Source organism: Panthera uncia, assembly GCF_023721935.1.
Source record: "Panthera uncia isolate 11264 chromosome B3 unlocalized genomic scaffold, Puncia_PCG_1.0 HiC_scaffold_1, whole genome shotgun sequence".
NCBI classification, from domain to species: domain Eukaryota; kingdom Metazoa; phylum Chordata; class Mammalia; order Carnivora; family Felidae; genus Panthera; species Panthera uncia.
The window spans coordinates 103129006-103150600 of record NW_026057582.1 but is presented as its reverse complement, the minus strand read 5'-3'; the positions used below and the strand labels follow the sequence as shown (position 1 = coordinate 103150600).

The window sequence follows — 21595 nt, the reverse complement described above, 5'->3', positions numbered from 1 at the left end:
TCTCGCTCCTATCTGCGTGTTGCCGACTATTACTGCAGGTAACAACATCTCTGCAAATACACATTCGATCGGCATTACTTCATCTTTATTCACGACTGTAATTTGTGATCTCTACCCTTTCATTTGATGAACAAGCATTTATATTGAGCATTTGTTGTGTGCGAGGAATTGTTGCAGAGACAGAGATGAATAGAACACAGTCCTTGACCTTCTGGACGTTGCTATCTAATGGAACAGTTAGATAAGTAACAACAAACTGTAAGGCAAATCTGATAGTCAAGTGCTCTGGAGAGCATGGTGGAAGGAATGATTTACACCAATGAGATAAACTTGGGAAGACAGCATAAGACTGATGACTTTTGTTCTGAGCCTTGATGAATGGTTAGGCTTTCTCAATGTGGAGAAACGGTGAGAGAATCCCTTGCAGAGGGAACTGATGGTAAACAGATAAGGTTGAATGGACACACATTCAGGAAAAGGAGATCACCCAGGATGGTCTGAGTGTGGGGTATGCTGTGGTAAGCAGAAAAGGAGGTGAGGCCACCTTGTCAAGTCCTTGAATGCTCTTATTAATTTATAATGAGGGCCTTCAACGGTCTATGATTAAAGCACTCTCATGATGGGAATTATTTGAGAAATGTCACTCTGGCTTCTGGATCTTGACAAAATGGCAACCCATTTTAGGCTACTGGCTACCTTCCTCAACCCAGTGCTGGGAATGAACGCCTCAGAAATGGAGCAGTGGTGAATCTGAGTATCTAATGTAATAACTGTGAGAAGCTTCTAGAGAGACAGCAAATAGTTGGGTCCCAGGGTATATGTGTATGTGACTACAGTCTATAGGGGAAGAGGAAAGGTGCCACAGGTGGGGGAACTTACATCTCCCCCATATTTCCATGGACAGATTAGGGTTTATCCCAACTCTACTACATGGCAAAACAGAATCACCAGTCTTGCACGAGTAGGAAATAGAGCTTGTGGCTACATGAAGGCAGGCTTAGCCCCTGGGGATAGGAAGGAGATAAGAGGTTCAGGTAGATCCACATTCCCTCTAAGAACAGGAAATGCTACTTCTCAACAGAATACTGGAGGTCTTGGCCAACATGTTAAGACATGAAAAAGAAGTAATAGGTATAAGGATTTGAAATGAAGCGATGGGTGCCTGGCTGGCTCAGTTGGTAGAGCATGTGGCCCTTGATCTTATTAGGGTCGTGAGTTTAAGCCCCACGTTGGGTGTAGAGCCTACTTAAAAAAAAAAAAAAAAAGAAAGGGACACCTGGACAACAACAGATGTAGGCAAGGATGTGGAGAAAGAGGAACCCTTCTGCACTGCTGGTGGGAATGCAAACTGGTGCAGCCACTCTGGAAAACAGTATGGAGGTTCCTCAAAAAACTAAAAATAGAACTACCCTACGACCCAGCAATTGCGCTACTAGGCATTTATCCAAGGGATACAGGTGTGCTTTTTCGAAGGGGCACATGCACCCCCATCTTTATAGCAGCACTATCAACAATAGTCAAAGTATGGAAAGAGTCCAAATGTCCATTGGCAGATGAATAGATAAAGAAGATGTGGTATGTATATATATATATATATATATATATATATATATATATATAATGGAATATTACTCAGCAGTCAAAAAGAATAAAATCTTGCCATTTGCAACTATGTGGATGGAACTAGAGGGTATTAAGCCAAGTGAAATTAGTCAAAGAAAGACAAATATCATATGACTTCACTCTTATGTGGAATTTAAGATACAAAGCAGATGAACATAAAGGAAGGGAAGCAAAAATAATATAAAAACAGAGAGGGAGACAAACCCCAACAGACTCTTAAATACAGAGAACAAACTGAGGGTTGCTGTAGGGGTGTTGGGTGGGGGGGATGGGCTAAATGGGCAAGGGGCATTAAGGAGGATACTTGTTGGGATGAACACTGGGTGTTTTAAGTGATGAATCACTAAATTCTATTCCTGAAATCATTATTACACCATATGTTAACTAACATGGATTTAAATTTTTAAAAAAGGGTGGGGGCGGTGCCTGGATGGCTCAGTTGGTTAAGCTTCTGACTCTTGATTTTGGCTCAGGTCTTGATCCCAGGGTCATGGGATTGAGCCCCACTTCAGCTCCACACTGAGCATGGGGCCTGCTTAAGATTCTCTCTCTCTCTCTCTCTCTCTCTCTCTCTCTCTCTCTCTGTCTCTCTGTATCTCTCTCTTTCTCTCTCTCTCTCTCTCTGGGGTGCCTGGGTGGCTTAGTCCGTTAAGCATCGACTTTGGCTCAGGTCATGATCTCACGGTCTGTGGGTTCGAGCCCCGTGTCAGGTTCTGTGATGACAGCTCAGAGCTTGGAGCCTGCTTGGGGTTCTGTGTCTCCCTCTCTCCCTGCCCCTACCCTGTTCTGTCTCTGTCTTTCAAAAATAAATAAAACATTAAAAAAATTTTTTAATAAAGAAAAGATTCTCTCTCTCTCCCTCTGCCCCCTCCCATGCTTGCATGCTTGCTCTCTCTCTCTCTCTCTCAAATTTAAAAAAAAGGAAAGGAAGTGACAAAACTGTCACTATTGACAGGTGATTTGATTATCCATATAGAAAATCACCCCAGAATGAATAGAATCCTGGCAAGGATGTCAGGAACAAGGTCTGCTTTCAGAAATCAGTAGCATTCTTCTGTATTAGCAATATTTAACCAGAAAATATAATGGAAAATAAGATTCCTTTCATGAGAGCAACAAAATTATAAAGTACCTAAAAATTAACGAAAAGTTCAAAATCATTTTTGGAAGCCAAATGTAAAACTATTAAAGGGCACAATACAAGACTTGAATGAGCAGAGACATATGCCATGTTGGTAGACAAGACTCCCTAACATGTAAAGATCCCAATTCTCCCAAAGTGAATCTAAAAATGTAAGGCAATTTCAATAGACATCTAATAATTTTTTGAGTGGAAAGGAAAAGCATATTCAGAAATTTATCTAGAAGAATAAAATCAAAATCCATAATTCTGAGAAAAGAGCAAAGAGGAGGGACTTACCTCACTATACTCCAGGGTCATGGAATAAAAAACACTATGGTGCAGAAACGTGTGAGGAGACCAAGGGCCATAAAGTGCCCAGAAACATATATGCTTTTGGGTGTGAGTGTACCTGATGTACAGGAAAAAAGTACCACAATCAGTGGGGACAGGGTAAGTTGCTGAGTTGATAGTACAGGGAAACTGACTCACTACATGGGGAAAATTTAAGTTGAAGCCTCAACACACATAAACAAAGGTGAATTTCGGATACACTAAAGATTGACTGTGAAAACCATCCCTACGAAAAAAGACACAGAAATATATGTAGGAGAATATAGTTATGATTTTAAAGTGGGGAAGGATTCTTTTAAAACCAAGACCTAAAAAGTACAATCATAGGCCAAAAAAATGGAGAGATCTATGTCAAAATTAATGATAATGATGGATATTGTTACCAAAATTAACTGACAGGTGATTGAGAAAAAATATTTGAGACTTCAAAAACCAACAGGGATTATTACCTAGATGTATAAGAGAGTCCTACGAATCAATCAGAAAAAGATGGAGAACCCAGTAGGAAAATGGACAAAGAATATGAATATGTGACTCACACAAGAAAGTCCACTAGTTCTGCTCAATCCCACCCGTTACAGGTAAATGAAAATCCAAACAATAGCAAAAGAGATCTCTTTTTACCCAGGAGGCTGGCAAGAATTAGGGGACTGGGTAATATGAAATTCTCGCAAGGTCTGAAACTCTTCTGGTCGCCTGCTGGGAAGAAAGTACACTGCTAGGACTTTTCTAGCGCATGTCACAAATAAAGCTGGACACGAGTTTAAGCAGCGAGGACAGGTTTTATTCAGTAACTATGTTGCAACAGGGAAAATGAGTCCAGAGGGAATGGGACTCAACATCCTCAAAACAAAAGGCTGGAAACGTTTCAACATGGAGGTGTTGAAAGGATGTGCAAGGGGAAAGATACTGAGATGGGGGTTAAGAGGGCTCAGCCCATGTGACAAGGCTACCTGGATTCGTTAATTGGTGCTTATTTGAGGAGAAACAAATTCTCCAGTCTTTATGAAGGAGGCAGTGGTGTGAGATGCAACGAGGCGCCCGCTCAAGTTAGGTCTTTGTCCTCCCACAGGGATAGGCGGGAGAGGAGCGTTATCTCCCTGAATGTTTCCTCTTAGGTCTTTTAGGAAACAGTTTGAGGTGGTAGATTTGCGTTTCAAAGGGCAGAGAAAGAATTCATAATTGCAAGCTTTCTAAAGTAACTGCCCTTTGAGGGGGTTCGGGGCCCATCTGCGGGAACGAACAGCAAATTCTCCTGGCAGCACTGAACTTTCATCCCGGGTGGGCCTTTCCAGGGGGCTAGGATCATCCCAGGGATGACCTTAAGCGATTGAAGCCATGCCAGAGTTTCATCAAGTCTGTTAGTGGAAGGGTTTGGACAATGGAGTCTTCAGATGCCGAGAGTTCTGTAGTTCTTAGGGATGACCCGGCAGTACTTTGTCAAAGGAAATTGGCATAGATATTATGATTCAGTGATTCCCCTCCTGGCATATGCTTCAGAGAAACTCTTGCCCAGGTCCTAAAGGATCATCAACAAAGACATTCGTCTCACCGTAGTACTGGCCGCGGGGAGTTGAGGGTATTTGCCAGGGGGCCGGATAAGTAGATGTGGTAGGTGGGTTTAAGAACAGAATGTACGCAAAAAAACATAATGTATTTTTTAAGTTCACATACGTAGCCAAGAACACATTATCAAAAACGTGCCAGGCACCTGGGTGGCTCAGTCGGTTAAGGGTCCAACTCTTGACATCGGCTCAGGTCATGATCTCAGGGTTCACGAGACTGAGCCCCACCTCGGGCTCCCTGCTGACAGCACAGGGTCTGCTTGCTATTCTCTCTCTCTCTCTCTCTCTCTCTCTCTCTCTCTCTCTCTGCCCTTCCCCTGCTTGTGCATGCTCTCTCTCTCTCAAAATAAATCAACATTTAAAAAAACCCATGAGAGTGAAGGCCTATGGGAAGGAGGCAGCCGGAAGTATCAGGGACAAAGGGAGAGAGGCACAACAAAAGGAAAGTGGCTCCTTACACAGCTGGAGAATGAGGGAGACTGCACTGCAGACAGGGTGGGGGAGGGGGAGAAACAGGGAGAAAGGCTGTCATCTGAAGAATGAGAGGCTGGCGGGGGGGTGGGGGGGCAAGGGAGGTTGGGGAGGGGAGTTGCTGGGCAGTGTGGGTGGGGGGAGGGCGGTGGTCAGAAGGAGAGCAGAGGCAATGGAAGTAAAAATAAACCATCAGTGTTGATTAAGGACCTGCTGTATACCGGGCGCTATTAGGTTCTTTCATTCAGTTTGGGATCCCAGCGGCAACCTGAAGGGGGAAACCCTCATAATGGATGATGCACTTGAATGTGGCGTGGAGTCGAGGCGACCCCCAGTTTCTAACTCAGGCACCCGGGAGGATGGTGGTGCCATTAACCAAACTAAGAAATAAGTGAGATGGGGAACATGAACATTCACGGCCTGGGATCTCCCAGCCCGTCACTCTGAAAACCAAGATTCTAAGAAGGCGTTCCTACTCAGGTGAAAGAGAAGTGACATTCGTTGTGCTCCTAATAATAACTGGTATTTTCCTAAGAGCAACAACAAATCTGAGAGCTTACTGCACATTAGATGCCATGCTTCAGCTGTTTGCGCCCATTAGCTCGTTCACACCCCACGAAAGTACTATTATTATCATCTCCATTTTATTGGTTAGGAAGCTGGAGCTTAGGGAAGCATGTGCCTGAGGTCCCAAGGTCACAGAGCTGCTACCGACCATGTCTTCTGGTTCCTTAGCCCAACAGGTGACCAGACACCATGCCACAGGCTTGATGTTCGTGCAGTTCTCGCAAGTCTTCCATGAGATAGGCTTATTCTCTTCATTTCAGAGATGACGCAAATGAGCCTCAGAGCACTTCGGTGGCGGGTCCGACCTCTGTCAGTCGCAAGTGGCAGAGCGCGATTCAGTCCCAAAGGCTGTGCTCTATTCACAATACACAGCGGCACATCTCTCAATGCTACCGCCCAAACGACCCTCACGCTACTCATTCAAACCCCACCCCTTAGACCAGAGGAGTAGAAAATAGACTAACCAACGGCAAGGCCCCGACCTTGTCCGGAGCACAGATCAACAAGTGGCTGGTAAGACCACCGAGAGGACAACTGGGAAAACATGATAGTAAGGAATTACGATAGATTTTTGTGAGTGGTGGCAACATTGTGATTATGTTTTAGATAAGGGGGTCGTTTTTGAAAGAGAAATATGTACAGATGAAATAATACAGTGGTTGTCAAAGTGTGGCCCTTGGATCCACAGCACTGGTATTATCTGGGAACTTGTTAGAAATGCAAATTCTCGGGGCACCTGGGTGGCTCAGTCAGTGAAGCGTCCGACTTCGGTTCAGGTCATGATCTTGAGGTCTGTGAGTTTGAGCCCCATGTTGGGCCCCATGTTGGGCTCTGTGCTGACAGCTCAGAGCCTGGAGCCTGATTCAGATTCTGTGTCTCCCTCTCTCTCTGTTCCTCCCCTGCTTGTGCTCTGTCTGTCGTCTCTCTCTCAAAAATAAATAAACATTAAAAAAAGTAAATAAATAGAAATGCAAATTCTCAGTCCCCCTCCAGACCTGCAGAATCAGAAACCCAGGGTGGGGTCCAGCAATCCATGTTTGAACAAGCCCTCTAGGGGGTTCTGATGCTCAGTCGAGTCTGAGAACCACTGAAAGGATGTTGAATCTTGAATTTGTTTCAAGCCAGCCCAGGGAAGGGGTAATGAGTTGGTGAGCGTATAGAGGAGGCAAGGTTGGTCATGAGCTGCCAATTGTTGAAGCTGGGTGATGGGTACACAGGGATTCATTGTAACTACACTGTTTTGTTTTTTTTTTTAAGATTTTTTTAAAGTTTATTTATTTTGAGAGAGAGGGACACACCACACACATGGGGGGAGAGGGGCAGGCAGAGAGAGAGAGAGAGAGAGAGAGAGAGAGAGAGAGAGAGAGAGAATCCCAAGCAGGCCCACACTCAGCACAGAGCCTGACTCGGGGCTCAATCCCAGGAACCACAAGATCATGTCATGAGCCAAAACCAAGAGTCAGACACCCAGGTGCCTCAGGATTTTGTTTTTAAGTAATCTCTACATTCAGTGTGGGGCCTGAATCCACAACCCTGAGATCAAGAGTCACATATTCCACCAACTGAACTGGCCAGGTGCCCCTGTATTCTGTTTTTATATGTGTTTGGAAGCTTTCCCTAGTACAACGTTTTAAAAAATCGGAACCATTTTTTTCCTGCAGTGCAAGCCCTAACTGCTCTCTCCTTCCTCCTCTTGGTCCCTTTTTCTCCAGCTCTCCTCTGTCTGGAATGTTCCCTCCTGGCTTCAGAAATGGCAGCTCCTTTTATTCTCTGTATTTGCCTCAAGCTTTCCAAATCTTCGAGACTCCTGCTGCTCTTGCCTTGTCTCCTTGTCCTCCCTGCTGACGTTTTTAAATGATCCATCTCTTATCAGTTGCCATTTCCCTCCTATCAGAGTTCTTTCTCGAGGCTCGCTCTGTGTGTTTGCAGAACGGGATTTCTCGGAGGCACTGACTGCCTGTCATCTGAGACCTTTCCTCTGCATTTGCTATTTGGGATCTTGCCCCTGCTTTTATTGGCACTGTAGACTCTCCTTAGGTAGTGTGAAAAAGAACCAGCGGCTCAACACGGCTTTACTGAGGCCAAGTCTTGAAACGGGGGCTTTATACCTAACCTAACTGTAGTTTCAACCTTCCCTACAAATGCAGGCCAGCCAGCACCAATGAGGCAACCTGTCCCGAGGGTCCTCTCCACCCCACCCAAGGGGAGATGAAGTAATCTGCATGATGAGACCCCCCCCACCTCCCCCGCCCTTTTCCCAAAGAGAAAGCGCCCTCTCCTGGAACAATCATTTCTTTTGCTAATGACGTCTTTGTCCCACTGTCTTTCCTATAAAAACCTTCCATGTGGTCGAATTCCTCTCCGGAAGCTCACTTCTACTTGCGAGATTCTGGAATCGCTTCATAAAGCCAATCAGAGCTTCAAATGTACTCGGTTGCACTTTTGTTCTTTAACAGTTGTCTGTTGCTTCTTTTTACTTCAAAAAAGAAAACATTTGCCTCTTTCAATGGTTTTAAAATTTGACTTGTGTGACTGTTTCAATGTGTAACAGATTTGCTTAAAACAAACAACAACAACAACAACAATCCCAAAACTTCAAACAATACAGAAGTGTAACAAGTAAAACTGTCACTTTGTTTCCTGGGACAGGGTCTTCGGAGTTTACTTCCTACTGCCCTAGCTAATCCCTCTTCACAGAGACATCAATTCAAAGTAGGCTCCAGGCTCCGTCCAAGCTGTCAGCACAGAGCCCGATGCAGGGCTTGAACTCACAAACCATGAGATCATGACCTGGGCTGAAGTCAGACACTCACTGACTGAGACACCCAGGTGCCCTAGCCCATTGATTCTTCAGACTGAAAGATGGAGAACGTTCACGGGGGAGGAATAAATGAAATAGAGAAGAAGAAAGGAAAAGCACAACAAGCGAGTGGGAGGAGGGCGGCTGGCAACCTAGAAGTGGGACAAGGAAGAAAATGCCCAGCTCTGGATGTCCTGGATGTGTGGTTCTGATGATTCCCCAAACTTTTCCTTTCATTGAATGTCCTTGGTTCTTGGTCTTGGTCTTGGGCTCTTTTAGGAGCTCTGAAGCCTAGAAGCTTCTTTAGAGTGCCTACTGGTGAAACACTGTGCAGCATGTGAACTTCGAAAGAGACTCATTGTCATACACTATGGCTGCTCCTGCTCTGGGCTGTGAACTTGGACCCATCCTTGTGGGCTCACTTCCCCTGTGCAGCCAGTGCTGTATATGCAATCACTTCCCCTTGTTCCCAAAGCCATCAAGCCACTGACTTACAATCTACCCAGTGTCATATTTATCTAAATCCGTCAAATTGTATCTTCCATTGTTCTTCTAGGAGTTTCCTGACCTTCTTGAGGAACTCCCTCAAGAAATTTGATTCCCTGTTTTAAATCGCTAGTCTTCCCAGGTTTCATGACTTCTTGAAACTTAAGATTTGTCAATGTAAAAATTATTAAGATTACGTAGAAAAGTAGAAAAGTGCTTATGATCCACCGTCATTTTTTTTTATTAAAAGTTGTATGCACATTATGGTATATTTACTTGATAGTGACTGGATAAATATTTTTTGTTCACATGAATAAGAATGGAACGTGCAAGAAGTTATTGTCAACTAGGATGCATTCGTATGTGATTTCTTTTCCTTTTATGAATTCCCTCTAAATAACTTTGTTTATAAAAATCATTTGAGATGTTTCCCTGTTATAGTTGAGCATTTAAAGTTCTGTTTCCAGGGGCACCTGGGAGGCTCAGTAGGTTGAGCGTCCCACTCTTGATCTCAGCTCAGGTCATGATCTCATGGTTCATGAGATCGAGCCCCATGTCGGGCTCTGTGCTCACAGCACAGAGTCTACTTAGGATTGTCTCTCTTCCTCTCTCTCTGCCCCTCCCCTGCTCACACTCTCTCTCAAAATAAGTAAATAAACATTAAAAAAAAAGAAACAAAAAAAAAGTTGTGTTTCCAGTCTTGGCCAGGAATGCTTTGTCCAGCATCAGACTCCTGAATTTTCACAAAATCACATGTTGCTCATCCCTCAGGCGGAAGACCATGGAGTTATCCTTGACTTCCCCAGGCTTCTTCCCCTTTAGTCTGGACAATGGCTACAAGTTAGCACTGTTCCTTCCATAACTTTTCTCTGCCTTCTTCCCCAGTTTTTACCATCTCCCTTCTGCTGGCAGCTCGTTATATAGGAACTATTACGATGAGATTTCTCTTTTTTATTTTTTCAAAGATTTTATTTTTTCAGTAACCTCTACATCCGACATGGGGCTTGAACTCACAACCTCAAGATCAAGAGTTGCATGCTCTACTGACTGAGCCAGGCAGGCACCCCATGACGGGATTTCTCTTATTCACTAGCTCTGAAGTGATTTCTTTACTATGAACTGGGCCTGTGTTAACATGTTTTTTGTCTCAGAGGGGTAATGACTCTGAGATCCTTCTTATCACAGGGGGATCAGATGCCTTCACTAAAGATGAACAACTCAATAGTAACAAGCATCAGTACACTTTGTAATTATGGAGTATGGAATCCTTCCTAAATGTTTCAAAAGAATTTTACAAATTCTCACTGGAATTAATTGGCACAGTTTCTGTTACAAAAATGGAATGACTGAGGTATCTGAGGCATTTTTCCTTCCCATCCTCCCCAAGAGAAACAGAATTCGAAGATGTAAGTAACCTAGTTATAATTTATTCCACTGTAAAGTGAGCCTCAAACTCTTTTTTTTTTTTTTTTCTGGATCACCAGTTTATAATCAAAGGATATAACTCGGGGTGCCTGGGTGGCTCAGTTAAGCATCAGACTCTTATCTTGGCTCATATCATGATCTCGTGGTTGTGAGACTGAGCCCTGTGTTGGGCCCTGCACTGGGCCTGGAGCCTGCTTGAGATTCTGTCTCTCTCCCTGTGCCCACTCTCCACTCTCTCTCAAAACAACAACAACAACAACAACAACAACAACAACAAACAGGGGTACTTGGGTGGCTCAGTTGGTTAAGTGTCTAACTCTTGATCTTGCCAGTCTCACGGTTCATGGGATCGAGTCCTGCGTCGGGCTCTGTGCTGACAGCATGGAGCCCACTTGGGATTCTCTCTCTCCCTCTCTCTCTGCCCCGCCCCTTTGTGTGCATGTACGCATATATTTCTCTCTCTCAAAATAAATAAATAAACATTAAAAAGAAAACCCCACACATTTAAAGGGTGCAACTCAGGAACAGATGGCTGAGCTGCAGGGGATGAGGTCTGGGGAAGGGGTATGGAGCTTCCATGCCTCTTCAGGGCCCACCCTCTCCACATCTCCATGTGCTCACCAACCCAGAAGTTCTTTTGTTTTTTTCTGGAGGCTTCATTACATCAGCATGACTGAGGAAATCATTGGCCGTTGGTGACTGATTCAACCTCCGGCCCCTCTCCTCTTCCCTGAGCCTCAGACTCTTGATTTCAAGGATTGGGGGACGGGGTGGGCATAAAGAAGTTAGTTCCATAGGTAAGATTTCTTTACTCATCTCAGTGAGCTCACCGTGCAGCCTTTCCTCAGGGAGGTATCTCTAGTTCACTGGCCATACTCTCTTGGGTGAGAGAACAATGAAGCCTTGGCTGCCTATCTGCTGTCCTTGGCCACTGGGTACACCTGAGCCCTTTCTCAGGGCTTGAGATGGAGCTGGGTCCTTGCCAAGGGCTGGCACCTGACCCGAGAGCCAACTCAACTTGGATGGTCTGTTGAGATGCTCAGTGGCCCTCACCTGTCCATGCCATGAAGCCAGCAATGTTAACTGCACCAGGCTTCCAGCCTACTGAGTCTCTGCCTGGCACTGGGGCCGAAGGAAGGTGGGAGTTGCTTGCCAGTTTTCTTTGAAAGGAAAGGAAATGAGGGATCAGATTATAAATTCCTGCAATTGTAAAAAACAAGGGTATCGAAGCAAGAGGAAATTACTAGCTTATTCTAATAGCATGTGGCATCTCTGAGCTCAGGAGTACCTCCCAGCTCCGAGATTCTAGTGATCAGGCATTTCCCGTGATAAAGTAGTTCTGAGTCTCCTTGATTAAAAGGTATCATTGCTTCTGTAGGAAGGCTGGTGTGTTATGACAAAAGTGACATTCTTTGAGAGGCCAATGTGTAAAATTAGGGGAAAAGAGATGTCTTGAGATCTTCACTCATTCTTCTCTTAGGGTTCATGAAAGTTGGTGTGGTTGCCCAAACCAGGGAAGTTGGTGGGGTTGCCTAAACCAGGAACAGTGGGTGAAATAGTCCCCCATCAGCCATTCAAGGCCTTTCTATAGCAGAGAACTACCATTATATGGTCCTCATTATATGCCACTGGGCTAAGTTCTTTACAGGCCTAGCTTATTTTGTTTATTCCTCCTTATTGCTCTTTGGGGTATTCTTACTCTATGGCCCTCATATCTTTAAAAAGGAAAACAGGAGGGGTGCCTGGGTATCTCAGTTAGTTAAGCATCTGACTCTTGATTTTGGCTCAGGTCATGATCTCACAGTTGTGAGACTGAGCCCTATGTTGAGCTCCGTGCTGAGCATGGAGCCTGCTTGAGACTCTCTCTCTCAATCTCTCTCTCTCTCTCTCTCTCTCTCTCTCTCTCTCCCTTTGCCCCTCTTCCCTTCTCACTCCCTCTATCTCTCAAAAAAAAAAAAAAAGAAAAAGAAAAAGAAAGAAAGAAGAGAAAAGAAAAGAAAAGGAAAGAAAAGAAAAATAGGCAACTGAAACTCAGAGAGGTTAAGTGACTTGCCCAAGTTCCCATGGGTAGTGAGTGGTGTTGCTGACTTTCAAAACCCAGGTTCATGTGATGCCAAACTCTTTCCCTTATACCATTCGGCCTTCCTAACCCTGGGCGGAAGTTGTCAGAATTGATATGAGGACTATTCACTTTTGGTGAATAGTCCAGGATCTGGACCAAACCCCCGAGGTTAGAGAAGAGTGGATCCAACCAGCAGGGGTGAAAGGAGATGGATGTGAGAAACCTTAAGCTATTGTAGTCTAATTATATCTCCTAAGCAGTCTCTTGTCGGCTAACCATGGTTTTCAGAATCGTTTGCCTGGAAAGAGGAAACATATTGCACCAAGGTTTATTTTCACTGACAATGCGTACTTTCCTTGTGCATAGAATTTTAAATTACTGTCATTTTGTTATTAATCATGCAGAGTGCTTTATAAAAGTCCTGATGACAAGCCATTATTTCCCACTTGACAGAAGCAACAGCTGAAGGATTCAGCGGACAAGTAGCTGGACCAGAGTCACAAGTTGCCATGGTAACTGGTGGCAAGGGCTGAATGAGAACTTAGGGTCCCTTGTTGGAATCCAGTTTTCATTTTCTTTGGTAAACCAAGGCCGAGATCAAAACAATATCTTTTGTTTCAAGCCCTCTCTTAGGAATATCGTGTTTGTCGAGTACTTTCACTTGGTTTTCCGACGTACTTTCACATCTATGGTCTCATCCCACACTCGAAACCCTGTGTGTGGCTAGACGTTCTTACTTCCACTTACAGATCAGAAAACTGAGGCCTATGCTGGACAAGAGATCTGCTATAAGCCCAGAGCTCATTCCTGGCAAAGCCATGAATCCAGCATTCTTTCCTGTGGGTCACTCTATCCTGTGACGCTCCTGCCTGAAAGTGAGCAGGGTAGCTAGGGTTCACACAGAGGCTATGACTCCAAGTCACAGCTTCACAAGTGAAGAAGCCCATGTGAATAAAGCTACAAAAGTGACTGCATTTTCAAAGACCTAGACACTTGCACCAGGATCAAGGGGTCTGTGCAAGTCTTGGCCCAGAGGTCTCCTCAGCTATTACCCAGTCAAAGGAAAACCTGTGGCTTTTTCCTTCCTTCTTCCTTTCCTTTCCTCCCTCCCCTTCCTTCCTCCCTTCCTCCTTTCCTTCCTTCCCTCTTTCCTTCCTTCCTTTTCCTTCCTTGTCCTTCCTTGTCCTTCCTTCCTCCCTCCCTCCCTTCCTCCCTTCCTTCCTTCCTTTCCCTCTGCCTTCCTCCATACTCCCTTTCCTTGGTTCATTATATAACAAGTCCATTAATATAACAAGTAACTAGGCAGTCGGGCTCATATTCTCATTTGCTGGAGAGACGTGTCATATCAAAGCTCTGTGGTCTCAGGTTCCTCGTATCACATTTTGGCAGATGTGCTATGCGTTGATCAGAGTGCAGGGGCTCTCAGTAACCCCATGGGGGTCAGGGAGGACACAGCCACGGCCCATGCTGGGCATTCTGGCACATTGTGCCCCTAATCCACAAATAAATGATCAAAGCATCTAAAAAATGAAAGAATCCTCATCCTACAAGGATATAAAGTATCCCCATCTAAGGTATTTGTTAGGGGAGCCGTGAAAAGAGCCTGCCTGGGTCTTGGAGACAGAGAATCGTCTGGTTGAGGATTCAGTTTCTGCCACCCAACAGCCTCGTTCAAGGAAAGGAGTTAACCTTGCCAAGCCTCAGATTCCTTATCTGTGAAATGGCAATCCTAACACTATCCCCACAAGCTGTTGTAAGAATAAAGTGCCATGCACAGTGCCAAACAGTGGGTACTCACTAAATGTTAGTCCTCTGCCCACTAGTCCTTTCGTTAGCCCCATAAACAAGTCATTCCCAGCTGAGTAACACTGTTTGTTTGTTTGTTTGTTTGTTTGTTTGTTTGTTTTTAAGTAGGCTTCACGCTCAGCCTGGGGCCCAGCACAGGCCTTGAACCCAAGGACCCTGAGATGAAGACCTGACCTGAGATCAAGAGCCAGATGCCTAACCGACTGAGCCACCTGGGCAACCCTGAGTGACACTATGTGAAAAGTTAGTTAATACCTTAGGAAATCAAATTCTTTTTTTCTCCTTAAAGAAAATTTTTCTTAATGTTTACTTATTTAGAGAGAGAGAGAGAGAGTCAAAGTACGAATGGGGGAAGGGCAGAGAGAGAGGGAGACACAGAATCCAAAGCAGGCTCCAGGCTCTGAGCTGTCAGCACAGAGTCCAACGCGGGGCTCGAACTCACAAACTGTGAGATCATGACCTGAGCCGAAGTCGGACGCTTCACCGACTGAGCCACCCAGGTGCCCCAGGAAATCAAACTCTTTATACTGGAATGTTTATGGCTACACATTAGCTTATGTATGGACAAACGATGCCAGCTCTGGGAAAGAAGAGATTGGTATTAGCAGTGTGCTTCAGAGGTTTTATGAAGTCACAGAATCTAATTCTTATATGGATGATGTCTTCCCTCATTGCCCCAGGCAGAGTGGTTCCCGTCTGGTTATACATCAACCTTCCATCACACTTATTCCAATCTGATATAGTTGTTTATGAGGTTGTTTTACGTTTCCACACTCTCCAAGAGCAAGGAGAACGCCTAGCACAGCGCCTAGCATACAGAGGGTGAATGAATGAACAGAAAAGTTTCCACTCGCCCTCATTCCAGCCATATATCATTTCTGTTAGTCACCCAGGGACCAGGATTACAACCTGCACTATACAGAGGAGGAAACTGAAGTTTCAAGAGGTTGTACCACTGTCAAGGCCATTCGGTAAGTAGTGATGGGGCAGGCACTTCAGCCCAGACCCCCCGACACCAAATCTCGAGCTCCTTTGCCCCACACTTCTCTGCCCTTTGACTCAGCAGCCTCGCCCTCTCGTCAATTCAGATGGCGACATTATACAGGAGCTCCTCACCCTGGAGCCTTCTGCCTGGGCATGTTGTTTGGTGGCCAGCTGCCACAGTTTGTGTGCCACAGGTCCGTTTTCCACCTTAACCCATTGAGTAATGGATTATTTATTGGCGGATGACAGCCCCATCTGATGATGGCAAAGCGAGCCCGTGCATGTCCAGTTACGCAGGCTTCAGGGAGCCTCTGGCAGGGAAGGCTCCCAGAGTTGGGAACTTAAGCTGGTTAGGTTTGTGCTGTTTGTTGGGGAGCGAGGGGGTGCTTGATGTTCAGCTTTAATACTTCAGAAATTTGGTCACTCCATCCATTCCTGCTTGCTTTTCCCCCTTTCTGATCCCCTAAACTTAAAAAAAAAAAATCACTCAAAGCAGGGCAATTGGATCTTAGTTGATATTCCCAATTCTCTTTTGATTGCTATCCATTCTTTACTAATTAACCACATCTCTGTTCTAGACATTCAGTGAACATCCCAGCCCTCTCCTTTCTCTGCACCAAACCCACTTCACAATCTTGCCTTACTCTTCTATTAAATCCCCCCTCTTTTCTAAACCCGTTCACCTCGATCTCAGAGGATCCTTGGAGAAGACTTAGAGATGCATGTTCAAGGAGAAATTGAACTTAATGTTTAGCCAGACATAATGGGAAAACACCTGAACTGAGAGTAACGAAAGGTGTGTGCATGGCCCAGGGTACCTTTAAGTCGTTGTGAGACGTGGGGTGAATGATTTCATCTGCACAGGTTCAGTGTGTGCATCTCTGAACCTGCAACAGCTCTTCCCTATCTCTTGTGTCCTTCAAGTACATTTAATCTTCTAAAGCCCTTGATGACAAATCGGAGGCAGGAATGTCTTAAGAACTGTAAGTGAACTGTTCACTCGCTGCTCTGGAGCTTAGTCAAGGCTCTTTATCAAGATTTGGAGGCAGAAAAGGTCATCCTTAAGCCTGCTGTGGTCTGGAAGTGCCGGTAACAAGATTGTCTTTGTAGCTACTTCCTTACAAAGACTTCAGGGCTCTTGATTAATGCAAACAGTAGCTGAGCTGCTGGGGACAGAACAGTAGCACCCCTTCTAATGTGGGTGGCATGTGCTTGCTGGTGACTATCAGCACAGAAGCTGCTCTTCCCTCCAAAACCTGCATGGACAAGTGGTTTCCCTGGTCACTGAGGCCAGCCTGAGAGTCCATATAGGCTGAGAGTCAGCACAGACCAGAGAGATGGGAGGCTGGTCAGGCTGCTGTGGCCAAGAGAAGAGGGCAGGATGGGCCAAGTCACAAAAGCAGGGGTCGTGTACCAGGGCCGGTGGGTGCCCTTCAGCAGACCATGTGGTCTGTACAGCGTCTATAGGCAGCTGGAGCCAAGAGAACAGGCAAGGTCACAGAGCAGGAAGGAAATTGAGCCCAGCACGAGGAGCAGTGCAGACATGGAAATGGCCCGGGGAAGCCAAAAGAACAAATGACAAGGATGTGGGAACGGCAAGTGGCAGTAACAGCAGGAGGAAGATGTATCGAGGTAGCAGGTTAGTAAGACTTTTGACTTAACAAATGAACATGGACTAAATACAAAGGGGAATTAGAACCATGAGTATGTGACTAGATGTATGTATACACATACTTAAAAGAATACAGGGGTGCCTGCGTGGCTCAGTCAGTGAAGCACGGGACTCTTGATTTCAGCTCAGGACATGATCTCCAGTCATGAGACTGAGCCCCATGTCCAGCTAGCTCTGGGCATGAAGCCTGCTGAAGCTTCTCTCTCTCTCCTCCCTCTGCCCCTCTCCTGCTTGAGCTTTCTCTCTCTCTCTCTCAAAAAAAAAAAAAAAAGAAAAGAAAAGAAAAGAAAAGAATACAGATATGTGAGAAAAATGGGCAGAAATGAGCAACAGGTGATGATAATATGCATTGGAAGCAGAACTCAGACATTGATGCATGATGCAAAATGCCTAGTACAGTGCCTGACACATAGAAGGTACTCAATAAATAATCGAAGTCTTTTTCTACCCCACAGAAGGGACACCCCGCCCCCCAGCTTCGTAGAGAACGGATTGGTACTACGAACGAATATGAGCCTTGTCTACTTAACATGTTACTAGGGAAAGTCTAATTGCTTCCTAAAGCTGTTCACTGCCCACCCTATTTACCTATTTTTAATTAATTAATTTCTTTGTGTGCAAATTCAAAAGCAGGCTGCACTGCACAACCTGCGGAAATTCTGAATTGGAGTGCAGCCCCTTTGCTGTCCTTTCCAGTCCCTGATGTGTGTGCCCAGTCCAGGCAGGCACGCAACTGGGCGTCCCGAAGGAGGCACTTGTCCCTATGGCATTATACTCAGGGCGCTTCTCACTTAAGGGCAGCCACAGATCAAGGCGGTGACCAGTGGAGCCAGTCCCCAGCCGCACCCGTCCCGGCGGGGCCGAGGCAGGCGGCTCTCGACCCACACCTGCCCGCTGCTCCCAACGAGCCCCGGATTCCCGGGTCAGCGCTGCCCCGCGGAGCGCGGCTCGAGTCAGGCTACAACTCACCTCGCAGCCCCGGGCACCAGACCTCCCGTAGGCAGGGCGTTCTCCCCCCCACCCCACCCCAGCACGATGACATCATGTGTTTGGGGCTGAGTCGCTCCTTAAAAGCAGCCCGCGGGGAGCCCGGAGCCCGAAGAGCAGACGTGCTCGCAAGGCGGCGGGGCTTCGCGCACGCGGTCCCCAGCGCGGAGAGCCCGGGAGGGGACGGAGCGGGAGCTCAGGCTGCGCCCCCGCCGCGCCCCGGCAGCCAGCGATGCCCCGCAGCCTGCACGCCGCCGCCGTCCTCCTGCTCCTGTGCTTAAACCAACAGCCTGCCAGCCCGGCCCCGCTCCACGGTAAAGTGCCTGCCTCTTCTTTCCTCCCGGTCCCAGGAGCTCAGCTACACCTGGACGGAGGGTTTCCTGCAAGGCTCTCTCTCTCTCTCTCTCATGCTAAAGCAAAATCATTGCGGGGGAGCCGGGAAGGACATGCATACTTTCAAACGCGTGTTTTTAAGACAATCTAGAAAATGCGTTTTGGGAAATTCGTTTTCTTTTGGAAGGCACGACCTGTTGCGGTTGGGGGAAGCATGTCGTCTTCGGATTGAAAGATGTTTTGTGTGTTCTTTGAGCTCCCGCCAGCCGCCAGCTCGGCAGGGGCGGCTTGGGAACTTGCTGAAGGGAGGAGAAAGGGAACCGGGATTTAAGGTACTGTGCCTCTGTCCACGTGTAGATGGCAGAGAAGTGAGTGTGGCCTTCTGGGCTGCGTGCTTACCAGGAGGGGTTTGCCGCGCCCCAGTTGCAGAACCTTCCATAGTGGAGGATGCTTTTCTTTGGAGGAGAGACTCTCTACCATGACGTTTTACCTCCAAGTCTAAGGGATGATGCATCCCATCCTTAATCACTGTTTTTCTCCAGAAGGGCTCCACTATCCTGAAGGGAAGTGTGTGTGCACTCAGGAGAGCATACACACATCATTTCTGAGTGTAATTAGGGCCCTTAAGCCCGAAGGGCTGGAGGCTGAGGGTGCCCAATGGGATGACAGGAGACGGGGAGGACCTGAACTCCGGGCTTAGGTCAAGGCAGTGAGTTTGGGTGAGCAGCCAAGGTCAAGGTTAGTTCATCCTTAAGAACAAACAGCAGGACTCCAACCTGTCCCCTGCCTCTCCAGCTGCCGGGAGAGCACTTTTCTTGAGGGTAGATGGTGACATTTGTGGAAACTTCTGGGTGGCTAACCGATGGTGGCTCCTGCCCTTGACAGAGTCTGTCCCAAGTTGTAGGGGCATTTGTAGGTGCCTGGTTCCTGGACCGAGATTAGGGTGAAACATTTATAGGAGGCCTGAAAGTGACTATGATGGCTGGAAATGGTTCCTCCCCTACTAGGCAGTGGTCATGGGACATTGGACCTCCTCTGTAGCATGCAAGCTCCAACCCTCCTCCTCTCCTGGAGGTCACTATGCCCGTGGGGCAGGGCAGGAGGAAGGTCTGGGGAGCTGGCCTATTGCAGCTTTGGCATTACTCTTAATTCAACTCAAATCCGCTGGCTGGCAAGATAGACTTGATATTATTTCCCCTATCTGGCCCACGAGAAATAGAAGGTGGGTGGGAGAAAGGGGTTATTTAAAAGTGGAAATTAATTTTTACAGTTGCAGACTTTGACATATATTCCCCTCTCAAGAAAGCTGCACCAAGACCTCGAGTTTTGCTAGAAATCTCCCTTGTAGTTCCAAGCTGCTCAAGACGGGAGAGAAACAGTCATTTATTGGCTTGCCTTCCAGAAAGCCTGTTACTCCCCTCACTCTGGGGCAGCTCCTCCTCCCTGCTGTCTCTTCCCCTGTCTCCCTGCCCTCCCCTCCTCTTCTTCCCCTCTTCTCAGTGCCCTCCCTCTTCCTTTCCTTTCCCTCCTCCTTTGCCTTGCTTCCCTCCCCATTCTCCAACTTGGGGGAAGCTTGCAGTAAAAAAATTCACTTTCACCCCACACTGAGTAGCCAGCCTGCCTACCCCCCAGAGTTGAAGAACACGGGTTTTATTCTGCTATTCCTCATGCAGGTTTCTTGGCTGTTTAACTGCCTTGGGGGACAAGGTCAAAGCAAACAGTGTCAGTATTAACCCAAGGTTGGGAATGGAGGGGGGTGAAGCTAGGTAAAGAGGTCGGAGTGTGGTCTGCCCTCCCCCTGGAGCACTTAAACTTCCAGCATTTGGCACTGGTGAATGTCTGAAAAAAATGACTTGAGTCGGGAAGGAGGGAATGTAATAAAGTGAGGTCAAGTGTCTTCTGGAGAAAACCTTGGAATTTTTAGTTGCTGTGGGGGAACATTTCAATGAATTCTGCAGAGCCTGCTCTGTCTGAACCTGGTATAGAAAGCTAGACAGTCTCTGGCCTCCCCAACGACAGTTACTCAGAGAAGGTTCTAACACCCAGGACAGGGAGCAGGCGGGCCCTGAACCCTTGGCCTGGATCCTTATCCATACTACTTCCTCAGTGAGCCCTCAGGGCATTCTCCCTGCCCAGTACAGAGTAGGCCTGCAGGTTCTAACAGGCACTGAGCTGAGCCTCCAACATCTAACAGAAAAGATCACCTTTCCAGGAAGGGGAAAATTTTCCTTCTGGAAGAGCCTGCTCCCTCAGGAAGCCTCTGAAATGTGGCTGAAGGAGACTCGGCCTGGCCTGCCTCCTGTGTATGGTCAGGTGAGTCTGTTAAGACTCCTGCCCCTAGGGGTACCTGGGTGGCTCAGTTGGTTAAGTGTCCAACTTCAACTCAGGTCATAATCTCGTGGTTCGTGAGTTTGAGCCCCAAGTCAGGCTCTGTGCTGACAGCTCGGAGCCTGGAGCCTGCTTCGGATTCTGTGTCTTCCTCTCTCTCGGCACCCCCACCCCCTCCCCCCACCCCCAGCTAGTACTCTGTCTCTCTCTCTCTCTCAAAAAAAATAAACATTAAAAAAAAAAAAGACTCCTGCCCCTAAAGCTAGAGGCGAGGAACCAGGAGGTGCTACTTGCAGATAAAGCAAACATAAACACACACACACACACACACACACACACACACACATTTCCTTTAGAAAGTCTTCCTAAGGTTAATTTTGAGCTGAAGATGGACCAGGCTGGGCCTTGACCTTCATCTGAAACCCCCTCCCCCTTAGACTACTCTCCCCTTCATTTTATCATGCTTCCTCTCCCCAGCCTCCAGCTCCTGAGTCTTTCCAGAGACTGCCATTTGTATCTTGGTCTTAAGGACCAGGCAGGCCTGCTCGGGGAGAGGAGGGTGGGAACGTTTACTCTGGATGCCACTGCTTTTTAAAGACCGAGTCCTTGGTCCTGCGAGGCTTTACGGTCCCAGATGTCCACTCTATACCACTGGTCCCTGAGCTTTCCAAAGTATCACACAGATGCCTCATCAGAGGAAGAGCTACAACAGTAGGGAAAACCCCAGCGTGGCCAGCTTTGGGGAGGAGAGCGGAAGGTGCGGAAGACTGGGGCTATGATTTGATTTGGGGCAGGTGCAATTCAACTTCTGGACAAGGCAGGACTGCTCACGGGCAGCAGCTGTGTTTCTGGTGGTCTCCAGGCTCACCGCAGTGGCCCGTCTCTCCGGGTTAGGGGCGAGGATAAACTCCCCGGTTACTTGTGAACTTCTAGATCCTGAGCTTCCAAGTGCGCTGCCCAGCCTAAGTGGCAGTCTTTCTTCTGTCTCTGAAATCCATGATTGTATTTTAAT

The 21595-nt window shown here is 46.9% G+C and overlaps 2 protein-coding genes and 1 pseudogene across 6 annotated transcripts in view; 1 reads left to right on the top strand and 2 right to left on the bottom strand.

Annotated features, from left to right (window-relative positions):
• The window catches only part of APH1B (aph-1 homolog B, gamma-secretase subunit), a 140526-nt gene that overhangs the window by 12078 nt on the left and 106853 nt on the right, over positions 1–21595 (bottom strand). The gene's annotated exons all lie outside the window — the stretch shown is intronic.
• The window catches only part of LOC125908873 (keratin, type II cytoskeletal 8-like), a 327398-nt pseudogene that overhangs the window by 224385 nt on the left and 81418 nt on the right, over positions 1–21595 (bottom strand).
• The window catches only part of CA12 (carbonic anhydrase 12), a 51922-nt gene continuing 47877 nt past the window's right edge, over positions 17551–21595 (top strand). For all 5 annotated transcript variants that reach the window (XM_049611729.1, XM_049611728.1, XM_049611727.1 and 2 more), the window contains exon 1: positions 17551–18236. In XM_049611729.1, coding sequence (XP_049467686.1) covers positions 18155–18236 — 82 coding nt within the window. In that variant the 5' untranslated portion in view covers positions 17551–18154. The remainder of the gene's footprint in view (positions 18237–21595) is intronic.